At 38.2% G+C, this 13,164-nt stretch overlaps 1 protein-coding gene across 1 annotated transcript in view; it reads left to right on the forward strand.

Annotated features, from left to right (window-relative positions):
- LOC135213197 (CD63 antigen-like) overlaps positions 1-10,944 on the forward strand; it is a 28,041-nt gene extending 17,097 nt beyond the window's left edge. The window contains exons 2-5 of the mRNA XM_064247168.1: positions 4,174-4,362; positions 4,524-4,697; positions 9,488-9,742; positions 9,989-10,944. Coding sequence (XP_064103238.1) covers positions 4,174-4,362; positions 4,524-4,697; positions 9,488-9,742; positions 9,989-10,054 — 684 coding nt within the window. The 3' untranslated portion in view covers positions 10,055-10,944. The remainder of the gene's footprint in view (positions 1-4,173; positions 4,363-4,523; positions 4,698-9,487; positions 9,743-9,988) is intronic.
- The last annotated feature ends 2,220 nt before the right edge of the window (positions 10,945-13,164 follow it).

Below are 13,164 nucleotides of genomic sequence, written 5' to 3' on the forward strand. Positions count from 1 at the left end.
CCTGAAAAGACGTAGCGGCAATGAGACTGTCTCCTATTCTGTTTAAACGGACTAAAGATCCTTTTCTTATTCCTCAACCAGGTTGGAACCAACCTACAGAAAAGTCAACATGGCTTTTTGCTTATTCATTAAGATCAAAGAGCCCTCATCTTTTGCTCCAAATCTGTCTCCACTGTGACAGCAGCCCTTTCACTTAGGCAAACAGAATTTGCCTTCCAAAACTCGGTCCAAGGTACTTTATACAGCAAGGCCCAGACCACCCTCTCAAAAAATTTTCCGTCAGCCCTTCCACCAGCGGGAGCCAGACTCCTCCTTTTCTGGGAGAGGTGGAGTGTCATAGAGGTGGAGCCTTGGAGGGCAACTCAATTCCATTCAAAGGGTACCCTCCACTAGTGTCCCCTGTAGGGGGATATTGCCATCAGTGCACCTCATTCGGTGCAATTTAGGCATTACTTGAGGTTCTTTGCAGCGTCCCTTCTGCCCTAGCTGCAACTGCTTTCATTCCTTTTACTGTGCCTTTGTTCATATTCCCTTTCTTCCATCTTATTGTCTACCCTAACAATTATTCAATTGTGCAACTGTGAGGTTTTCCTCCTGTAACACCTTTCAAACCTTTTACTGTCAATTTCTGTTTCAGTACTGAACGACCTTAGTTGCCCCAGTGCTTGGCATAATGCCAAAAAAATGTACTATATAACCACTAGTGTCCATGCTGATTGCATTGACGGCCTACTCAAAAGGCTCCGAGAGGTATGAGGCTCTTTTGGAGGAAGTTTCATCCCTCCTAAGGAAAAGAGCCATAGAGGAGGTAGTAGACTGTTCATCGAAAGTCTTTTACAACTGCTATTTTGTAGTCCCCAAGTCATCAGGAAGTTGAGACCTGTCCTCAACATCAGTGCTCTGAACTTCTTCGTCCGGAAGATGAAGTTCAAAATGGAAATGAGTCAGTCGGTACTGTCATCCATTTAACAGGGTGATTGGATGATCACCCTGGATATGTGCAAGTTGCCTATTTCCATGTTCTGTTCATCCGGACGAAGGACCTTCAGAGAACCCTTCTCCTCGCCCAAGAGTTAGGAATTTTGATCAACTTACAGAAGTTGCAGAGGACTCTGACTCTGGAGATTCTCTACTTAGGGATAAACTGAGTTTTCGGGCTTTTATGTCCCCCAGTAGAATAGAGTCCTGCCTACAGACAGTACACAGCTTTCTTTCTCTCCCATCATGTTCAGCAAATTTTTGGATGAGTCTGCCAGGAACTCGTGCATCCATCAAGTAGTTTGTGATATTAGGGAGACTGCTTATGAGTACTCTTCAATTCTTCCCAAGAGCAAATTTGGACAGAACAAAGCAGATGTTGCAGCAAAAGAAGCAACAGGTTTACCATCTTTCAATTCTGCCTTTCAGTTGAGGACTGGCTAGATGAAGTAATTGATTCACTATGAAAAAAATAGCTGTGTGACTAATAATACCCCCATGACAAACAAGTGAAGAACTTTTAAGTACACTGTCAGAGAATGGCCATTGGCTTCAAGAAATCATAGAAAGAAAATAAGAAGTCCTATTAACACAATTAAGACTCTGACATAGAAATCTCACTCTTAGTTGTTCCAACGGGAATGCTACAAACCTACCTTTCATAAATGGAGACTCGGCACAAGGCATGCCATTTATGAAAGTGTATGTTTATATCCTAGGAAAAATACAAATTACTTTTTAAAATTTGGTATTTTTAAAATACACACCACAGTCCTCCACCAATTTGTGATATGTCAAACGCAATTGCTATTCAACATTTTAATAGAATGCTAGAAATAGAATGACCAAGAAACTTGTATGTAGTACTTTAAAAATTATAAAATGAAAGAAATTTAGTTGAAAACTAATAATTTTCACAAAATTTGTAAAAACATATTTTAAATAGAATGAATTTATTGCAAATAGGTACTACTGCATATAAGATTACTAGCTAATCCTTCCAGCCAACCCCTGAACAGTTATTTTAATTCCTAGGTTTGGTGAAACTATTTTAAATTTTAATTCCTAGGTTTGGTGAAACTATTTTAAAAGATAAAAAAAATAACATTTGTTATGCTAGTGTGGTCTCGTCAGTTTGAAATCTGTGAAACTGTGTTTAAGCTATCTACTATCCATTTCAGGGGCCGTGAGTCATCATTTTTCTCAGATATCTTTCAAACTGATTATTTGATTAAAATGGTACTTTGATTAAAATGGTACTTTGACACAGTGCACATGATGCCTCCTGCTAATTTTTGGTAATGTAATGCATTCTCAAATGGTGTTAGTTAAGGCGTTTGCTCTTGGCTTGTAAAGGCAAAGTCGCAAGATATTTTTCTATACCAGCTAATAATTGAAGGGTTCATAATGAAAAGGATAGTGAGGTTTGACTCAAGGACCATAGTAATGGTTAATTTTTCTGAACATTTTCTGTTAATAGTATACCGTTAATTATGTACTAGGTTGTAGGTTAAACGGTGTGATTTAATTTTGATTACCTTACCTACTCGTAGTCAACATGTCGATACGATGGATAAAGGATGTAGTAAGAGAATGTGATAGTAGGTCCATTATATTGAGTGAATCAAGCCCAAGAGAGACAAGGTCGACTCAAATTGGTGGAGTCTCCTCCCACCTGGGATAACTACGTAGGCGATGACGTATGTTAGAGATACCTGCTCAAGGTATTGACTGGGAATTGGGGGGCGGGGTTTTGCTCAACTGTCACTTGGTAATACTATTAAAGTAAAAATTTCCAGTTCCATTAGATGCACCTGTGAACTAAGGTAGACTTGACAATTCCTTAGTAATTATTGAGTACAGTGAATAGGCAAATTTCCCGTGAATGGGGGGGGGGGGGGGGGGCGGGGGGGGGGGGGGGGATGGGGGGGGTTCCAGAGAGAAATCCACGAATACGGGGGTCCACTGTATGTATAGCACTGCATAATGCCACATGTGTTTTGCATTCATAGCTCCAAATATAAGTATCTGGAAATTGAGAAGGAAAAAGATGTGATTTTCCATTTTTTCCAAAAAAAAACTAAGAACTACAAAATGAGTGGGCAAGGTTATGTAAAGGTAAACAATCAAATGATATGGCAGGTACATCTAAGGTTTGTAGCAATTCTAAGAAATACAAGTAGAATCCTTTATGGCACCCACCCCAAAAATTGATATGTATGTGAAAGTGAGTCACTACATTTATGGTATTATAATTCAAGATGTATGAAACTCCTCATTTGCTAAACTCAGTACAGTACAAGATTTACATTATACTATGGTGGTGATAGTCGTTTCTTCTAAATTATAGCATTTCCTTTCATTTTTTTTTTAACAGCAATTCACCTGTTGACTCAATAAGGGAGTAAACAAGCTCTGCCTACTTGGGGGGGATTTGGAGGGAAGTGAGCAGACCTTGTTCTTGGCCTTGGGGTGACTAGTGTGAAGGTCTTACTCTCTTTAGCCTACTCCCATTTATAACTTAAGAAGATACAATAACAATAAATGAATGAACAGAGAATCTACAAAAACCTACACATTTATAAGATCCAATATTACTCAATATAATGTAATAGACAGGAAAGGGGGTTGGAGATGGGGAGGCCAGGAAAGGGGGTTGGAGATGGGGAGGCCAGGAAAGGGGGTTGAGGGAGGGTGATGGAGGAGGAAGGGGAAGGGAGGGAGATAGTGAGGGGGTTAAAGGATGTTCGAATGCATAGGTAGGTGATGCTTGGCAACACCACGTAAGTCAAGAGTAAATGCCTGAACTTACACCGTTTGACAATGCACTATATTACAAAGAATTAGTGGGAGATGTCTTGTACACTTTGTCAAAGTACCGTCCCGATCAAATAATTACTGTTTAAAAGATATTTGAGAAAAACGATGACTTTCTGTCCCTGAAATGTATAGTAGGCCATGGGTTGGTAAGTAGCCTTGTCATGTTATTACCTAATCATATTCTGGCACTCATTTTGAAGGTGGTGTCATTCTAGACATATGGACAATGGATGTCAGTCCTGCTGTTTGTTCATCTCACATTGTTTTCTGTTCAGATCATGTCTTGAAAATTTGATTTTATACCCTGGTGACCTGATTAGCCCACTGTTCCCTTTCATATTCTCAAGTTTCTAATAATTTTGCCTTTTGTTTCAGCTGTCAGGTCTTATATTGATAGCCGTAGGTGGAGTTGCCCAGGGTTTTTTCCACCAATACATGCAATTTTTTGAAGGCCAGTATGAAACTCCAGCAATAGGTATAATCATCCTTGGGGCCATCATCCTTGTTGTCTCTTTCTTCGGATGCTGTGGGGCTAAGAAAGAGAATGTCTTCATGCTACGAATTGTAAGTATTGAAGAATATTTTGATTCTTATTAACAATAGTACTTGGATTTTGTTGGTTTAAAGTCTGATTTGTATTATTAACTGTTACAGTTTACAGAATATTTATGTTGTACTCCATAAGGTACCTAACACATTCAATTATTGTGGTCTTGTTTTTTTAGTTCATTTGTCTGATGGTCGTGATTTTGATGTGTGAAATTGCTGCTGCCATCACTGTAGCTGTGTTGCGACCAGACATCGAGAAGCTTATCAAGAAGAACATGAACGAAACAATGATTCATTATGGCGATCCAAAAGGTCTTCCCACATTGGCTTGGGATGATATGCAAAGCAATGTAAGATTTAACTCCTCTTTTGTGCCTGATTTAAAGCAAGTATCACCAGAAAATTTATGCCTATTTTGTTGCAGGTATTTCTGGCCTCCATATTTTCATTGAGCAGTGGTAAGTCGATTAGGTAATCATTTATTTGTATTTGTTTGAAAATACATTTTATGTTATGCTTAAAGGTAAATATTTAATGATGGGTTACTTTTATATAGGTACTACAAAGTAAGTGTATGAAAGGATACCTGAAGCCTATTCATAAAATGGCATTGTGATAAAAGATATTAGTGGAAGTAAGGTTCTTGATCCATTACAGCATGCCAGGTAACACCCACTGCGGCTTGCCTCCCTCATGTTCGCCAGAGATGCGTAACCTCCCCTGCGAATGTTTAGAATCCGAGAATAGTTGGAACTCTTATTAACATGCTGAAAATGGCCTATTTTGGTAGGTATGTAAAACTCAAGAAAAACACTAAAAATGTTAATACCTTGTTTTTTAATAGTTTTATCACAAAAATTGCATTTTATGATGAAATTGATAAATAACAGGAATTTCTGGATATTTCTCAGAAAAATACCGCGAATAAGCAAGTTTCCCACATGGTCCAGAGAGAAACCTGTTAATCCGTGAGCCCGCGAATCCCGCGAACACTAATACCGGGGGCCCACTGTACATAGTTATGTTCATTTCTGGCTCTGTCCAAATTATCCAAATTAAGTTGGAAATTCTTTTGGAGTTGATGCTCTCATTTACTGCAAAATTTTCAAGATGCTAGGTAAACATTGTACAAGTAAAGATAACAACACTGCTTGTTGTACTCTTTAATTTAAATGTATTACTAGAGTGATAGGTCGGTACAAGTATTCCCCAGTTCTGAGCACCGTTAACCAAAAATTGCCAATAAATGTAGCATTAAGTGGTGTTTATGACTCCGTGAGTGCCATGAAACCGCTTATCGGCTCCTGTTAACCATTTAACAATGCTGATGAACTGCTTACTGATGATGATAAACTGCTTACCATTGCCAAAAATCTGGTTAATGAAGTCTTTAACCAAGCGCAGTAAAACCAGAACAGCATTGATCGACATCCCCGATCTTGGTTATTGCCGGTCTCGGATAAGGGCAGTCCAGTATTATGGTGCTTGTCTAGCGCTATGGCGGTGCAACGGGTTGGGTTTTGGTTCTTGGTGCCATAAGATGCCAGTAATAGAGGTATGGCGCCATAACGTACCTGACAGAGGCGCCATTAATTGCTGAGTTTTGGTTAATGGTGGTTTTCGTTTATCAGCACCTGCTGAGAACGGAACCCCGCCGATAACTGCGAACTACCTGTAACAATTGGTTGTAAAAGGCGGGAAGAGTACCAAAGGAATTTTTCTTATTGAGAATAAATCACAATGAATTCATTTGTATGAGACCCCCAGAAAATAGCATTTTAAAATTTATTTTATGTAGTGAGTGTGAGGGGCTTGTATTTTCCTTACAACACAGTAGTAAATAAAGAAAACAATTACATATATGCACAAATTCTGTAGAAAAAAAACTTCATTTTACATTAAGCTTTTTCAAAAGTCATGACCTAGGAAATACTATCTCCCATTTATCATTTCTCCAGCCAACAAATTTTCCTACTTTGAGTGCTTAAGTCCTGTATTTTGTAGTTTTCTTGCAGAAGTCCCAGCTGGTTCTATCTCAGAAGATAGTATGTTTGGGGATGTTGCTGAACTCTCCAGTTTTTCGGGCTGTTTTATCCCCCAAGAGAGTGGAATCCTGCCCCAAGACAGTAGATGAATTCCTTTCTCTTCACTCATGCACAGCAAACAAATGGAGGACTGCTTGGAATGTTAGCTTCCATAGAGCAGTTTGTTTCACTCGGAAGACTTCGCATGATAGTTCTGCAATTCTACCTCAAGGCCAGCTAGGACAGGAAGAAACATCCGGACTCTTCATAATGTCTGTTTCTTCGAAGATCAAACATCACATGCTGTGGTGGAAGTCAGAAGACAGGTTGTTGGAAGGAAAGTCGCTGTTAGTTTGGAGCCCAGACCTCGGCTTCTACTTAGTTACATCAGACGTAGGATCGGGAGCTCAATGGGAAAACAAGGAAGTATCAGGGAAGTGGTCAGGAGATCAGGTGAGAGACCACATGAATGTAAAAGAGCTGGAAGTAATTCATTTAGGGCTTCAGGCTTTTGCCCCAGAAGTAGGGAGGAGTAATGTTGCAGTGTATGTACTGCGACAACGTAGCAGCTCTTTCGTACCTTGTTAAAAAATGTCTGATTCAGGGACGAATGAATGTCCTAGCAGACCAGTTGAGCAGACGAGACCAAGTAATTCCGACGAAGTGGATGCTGAATCTGTTGGTCTATCGAGAACTTTGGAAGTTAGGGGGGACTCTCATAATGGATCTTTTTGCAATTTCCAAAACTCGTCTGCTTCCGCTGTTCTGCTCTCCAGCACTGGATCCCCTAACATGGGCAATGGATGCCATGCTACAGGATTGGTCCAACAAACATCTGTATGCCTTCCCTCCATTCAGGATGGTAAAAGACATCCTGAACAAATTCAGATCTCACAAGAATGCATCAGTGATACTTAGAGCTCCCCTCTGGCTACTGAGAGAGTGGTTCCCGGAACTTCTAGAACTCCTCAGCGACTTTTTGAGACAGCTCCCTCAACGAATCAATCTTCTCAGACAGCAGCACCACAGGCAATACCATCACAGACTGTCAAATCTAGCTCTGACTGCCTTCAAACTGTCGAGAAGTTGCTCAGAGTCAAAGGATTTTTAAAGGCAGTTGCAGACCCTATGGCAAGCTGCTGACATCAGTCTTCTGCAGACATCTATCAGCACATGTGGTCCATTTTCTGCACTTGGTGCAGAAGCAATGAAGTCTGAACTTCTGAGACTTTCTTAACAGACATAGCAGAATTTTTGCTATTTCTGAGAACTTCTGAGACTTTCTTAACAGACATAGCAGAATTTTTGCTATTTCTGAGAACTTCTAAAGGGTTGTTCACGTCTACGATGGAGGGCTACAGGTCAATGCTCAGCTCAGTGTTATGACATAGAGGCCTAGATCTCACGAAAAATCAAGACATTACTGATCTCATAAAGTCCTTTGACACTTGCAAATCTAAGAATTGTGCTTTAGTGTCATGGAACCTTGTGGTTTTCAAATGGCTTTCAGGACCTAATTTTGAACCACTTAGTTCGATGTCTCAGGAACCTGACTAGGAAGCCGTTATTCTTGATTTCTCTAGCATCACCAAGAGAGTCAGTGAGATTGAAGTGATTGATAGAGGCGTAGGCTTCTCGTAAGGTGACGCGATTTGCTTTTACACTTTGGGACTACTGGCAAAGAATGAATCACTAGCAAAACACTGGCCTCATTCTTTCAATATTTAAAATCCAAGTAATACCTCTGGGTTGGATGACGAAGAAAGAGTACTCTGTCCAGTAAGAACTCTCAAGTTCTACCCACACGGAACTGACAAGATCCGACAAACCTCCAGTAAGCTGTGGTGTTCAGTGGAACTTCTTCCAATTTTTAAAGTCAGAGCATACGGTATCAGAGCTGTAGCGACATCCTTAGCCTTCAAGCACAATCTTTCGTTATCCTCCGTTGTTCAAGCCACCTATTAGAGGAGCACATCAGTGTTTGCTTTGTTCTAGTACTAAAAGGAAGTAGAAATTCCATTTAGTGACTGCAGTACCTAAGGCCCTTTGGCAGTGGCAGGCATGGTATTGGGTGTGGATGCGTAGGATGTGTACCTTCCTTCCTTTCTCCAAACCTTATTAAGGGTTGTTGAGTTATATGGGATTCTGGGGGTACTGTGTTCCTGGGTACCCTCCAGTCATAGTTTTTAATGGATGGGGATTGATGTTTTTTAAATCATTTTGGTGTAAGTATTGATTTGTTGTCTGGTTATATTTGTAATGGTACTGTGGCCTGGGCAGGGACAAAATTGTATGCTTTAGTAGCGTTTGGAGTACTCCACTTATGATGATATGACATGATAATATCTCAAATTCAGCTTTAATAGCCTCTTTGAATTGTGCAAATAGATGTTGTTGATGCAACACCCAGCCTAGGTCAGTAATTCACACGCATTTTGTATCTCATGTATGGTAATACAATATGGTAACAACTGATAAGAACGTTACTGTATATTAAATACATTTATAGTGATAAAACCATGGTAGGCTTTGGGTAAACAGGTAGACTACCTGCCTACCAAATGTGTCATTTAGGAGACAGAGGAAAAGAAGTGGTTGCATGCTTTTGTTTTGTTTATTTTGCAGATTGTTTTGTTACAATTTTGCAGAAAAAAGGGAGATCATTTCAAGTTTTCACTATATTTCTTTTCACTCTCCTTCATGTACATTTTGCCCTTATCTGACAGGACTTTGGCTCTATTAATCTGGATAATTGAGAGATTACTTACTGAAACTAACTTGCCTCTGGTCTGTTGCTGTCCGATAATGTTGAGTGTAGGGTAATGAGGACCTGGATAATTAATGGATTACTGTACTTTTTCACTTTTCAAAGTATAATAATTGACAAAGTATAATAATTGAAAAGTCAGCTTTAAGTTTTCTAGACCCTCAGATTCCGTCATATTTTCTACCTTTTTATTTTTCTACATTAAAACTCCTCTGCATTAATATTTGTTAACAAATTAAAGGTGTTAGTAATATGTGTAGTTTAACTATGAATCTGTATTGTCTTCAGTATATTTTCTGCAGCTTATGCCCTGATTCTTTTTGTAAATTTGAAGTTTTTTTTGTTGCAGCACAAATGTTGTGGAGTTGGGAGCTACATGGACTGGGAGACAACACCATATGGTGTTAATGTCACTGGTGTCCCGGACTCCTGCTGTATTGATGAGAAGCCTGGTTGTGGCCATAACATTTTTGTGCAGATACCAAGTGACAGTAGCTCTGTTCCTACCATCTACTCAGAGGGATGTTACCAAGCCCTTCACGATGCAGCTATGAGTAACATTGGAGCTATTGCTGGTGGTATTGCTGGATTGGCCTTCTTTCAGGTAATGTATGGAGGACTGTTGGTTTGCTTAGGTTTGTTGTATCAATAGGTAATTTCAGGTTCTAGTAGTTTCAATAAATACTTGTAGGTGTTTGTCATTTTGAGTAAGTAGTTCTCATAGGTTTACGTATTTGTCATTTTGAGCTACAGTAAGTAGTTCTTGTAGATATGTATACTTAACACTATTTGTAGGAGCCTTTAGAGAATGGTATTGGTGTAGGTGTTTTTACTGAATTTTTATTTACAGATCCTTGGAATCTGGATGTCCTCTTGCCTGATCAAGTCTGCAAGGGAGCGTTATGAAATTCTCTAGATGGAAATAGAAGAGGATTTTTCCTAATTTGATACTATATTGTAGTAGTTAGGTCACAGTTATATTTGGAGTATAGATTTTTGGTGAGGCATTGAATTTTTCATTGTTATAATGGTCACATGAATGTTTCATTGAATGTTAACAGGTGAAAGGCATATAAAGCAATAAAGATTGAGATGGTCATAGACGGATAAAATACATTATTGCATGAGTAAACGATACAGAACTTTTCATCTACATTTCAACAAGAATGGTCACAGTAGTAGTCTTATTAGCATTATAAGCATATGCCATATTATAAGCATCATACAGTGTCCTTGTCGTTACCAGTGTATTGCATTAACTGTACAAGCATGTATCACTGTTGATTATAATCATTTTTAGAGACTTGAAGAAGGGTCTTAGATATTGTTCCTTTTGTAGAGCACATTTCACTTACAGGTGTCAGACATCACGTCTCCTTCAGTGTGTTTACCACAAACATGACATCTCGGAACTAAGATTATATATATATCACTTTAGCACATGATTCATTTACCACACATACCCACAGGTGAAAAATAAGAGGCGGGGTGTAGGTTCTGACCAGTTTTGACTGTATTTCCAAGCCTTTGACGAATGGCTTGGAAATAAAGTTGAAACTGGTCAGGACCTACACCCGTTCTCTTTTGTATACATACATACACATATACTATACACATATATATAACATACTTTTTTCCTTGGATTTATGGTTTTTCATGTTCACTACAGTTCAGAGTTGAACTTCTGGTGTGAAAATTATTCATGAGGGTCAGTCATTGTTCAGCTTTTATTAAGTAGGAAAAATGCATGATAGTGTTCCCTTGTGTATGCTTTACTAATAAAGTTATTTACTCATTGTACACAAATAGTATTATTATAACTTGATGTTGACCTTTATCTTATTAAAGTGACTTGGTCAAAGAACTATAGCAGAGTCCAGCTAGCTTTGCAGCTGAGCCCGGCCCGCTACATGTTTGTGATTTGCTAACTCTCGAAGGGGGAATGATGTCATGCTAGTTAATAGTCCAAATGGTTACCAGTACGGATTTGACTCCGTTAAGTGATGTTGAGTTTCGTGCATGAATCATGACTTGAGAGATTTGAGTTTCTGGAGTTGGGAAGTATGCAATTTATATCTCCGAAGAAGATATATAAATGTTACATATCATTATGAAGATCTTGGATCATTTTCTTTGTGCAGCCTAAATACCGACACATCATTTTTTTTTTTTTTTTTTTTTTTTTTTTTTTTTTTTTTCTTTTTAAATTGGTGTTGGCCTGCATAAGTGGTCCAACATAGACCACATTAATTGAAATGAAACATAGACATGTAGCCAGTCCCGATATTAAGCTATTAATTCATCATCATCCTGTATGTCAAATGTTAACATCATTGAGAGGTTAGGCCTACATGTCAATTTTTGTATTTTGAGGCAATGACAGGGCATAGGCCTATGCATCAAATTCTTATATTTTGAGGCAATGACAGGGCATAGGCCTATGCATCAAATTCTTATATTTTGAGGCAATGACAGGGCATGAGCCTACACGTTAATTTCTTATTGCAAATAGTCTTCTACCTGTGTCTGTTGGAAATGGAGTAGTTTTTAATTGATATAGTAGTTTCAACTCCACGATATGTAAAGTATATGCATAAAGTGGAATGTACTATTATTATTATATATTCTTTATCGACAAAACACATGTTGTAATACCATATTTACATTTAGTTTGCACAAAACTGGTTTTTAATCTCTTAACAATAACACTTTTCGCCCATACAGTATAAAATATTTTGTCCATAAAAAGGAAATTATTCTCATAATATCTAGCTACTAATCAAAGATCACAACAAGCCCCTCAAACACAAACACCAAAATAAAAAAAATATGTAGGATAAACAAGAGCACATACACATACATGGATGGATGGCAAATCTTAGGACTGTCTCAGCCTTACACGCAACTATCAAACTGCTTTCAGTTAGCTATACTGAAAATATATCTACTAAAGGGATAACAAATTATATTACTCTGACGCGTAAATATAAGGCTGCTGTAGCATTTCTATGAAAATGAAGGCTACGGTAGGAAGACATCATAAAATACTTGACAAATAAGTATACGGTAAGCTGAAAAGTTATGCATGAGATAATCCAAACCAGTCTGCGAGTAACCCATGAATCACTTGGTTTTGGGGCCATTCTTGTAGAATCCCCCTCCCTCTCTCTCTCTCTCTCTCTCTCTCTCTCTCTCTCTCTCTCTAGAAGAATATTCTAGCGCAGACTATATTCATAAAGATCTCGATTACTTTCAATTAAAATAAATGACTAAATTTGTTTATTCTCCAATGTTAGGATCCCATATGAAAAATATTTTGAAGACTCTATAAGCACCATAACAGCAACAACAAAAACAAAAATAAACACAATAAAACTTACAGGTCTACATAATTTTTTATGATATTATTTTGAAAGGAGTTAATGTCCTCAAGAAAATTCACAGCAATTTATATCCAATATGAATTGTACAGCCTATCATACTGTCATTTTTTTTTTAAATGGGTATCTTCTGGTTTTATAAAGTGCAGTCACTGCTTGTCATCCCTCCGAATGTGTAAACGATTCAATGAAATAGATTCTAAGATAATGCAAATGTAGTAAAATTTCCTGAAATCAATATGAAATACCGAACACGTTTGACAATATCGGACGGTAATGACCATTGTCCAGTGATTCAAATGCACCGATTCGAACGTCATTCATATTTTCCGGTTTTCTACTAGTTTTGTTGTGTATTATGATTTTATTTCAGGGGATAATGTAAAGATTAATAAACATTACCTTAATATAATTTATCTAGCCCTAAATCCCCAAAAACCGCACCAAAATTTACCACATTGGCAACCCTGTTACCTCCTATTCTGTCCGCCAGTTGGCAACACTATCGTTGACAGTTTCAAAACCTTCCCTTGAAAATCAGTTGTTAATGAGCGCCCGTGCTGTTTACATCATGGCCGCTCTTTATAAATTTCCTAAGCCTTTTTGTGCCTTTAAAGCTCTCATTAGTTGATAATGCGACTGTTAA

This window comes from Macrobrachium nipponense, chromosome 42 (assembly GCF_015104395.2).
Source record: "Macrobrachium nipponense isolate FS-2020 chromosome 42, ASM1510439v2, whole genome shotgun sequence".
In the NCBI taxonomy this organism is placed as follows: domain Eukaryota; kingdom Metazoa; phylum Arthropoda; class Malacostraca; order Decapoda; family Palaemonidae; genus Macrobrachium; species Macrobrachium nipponense.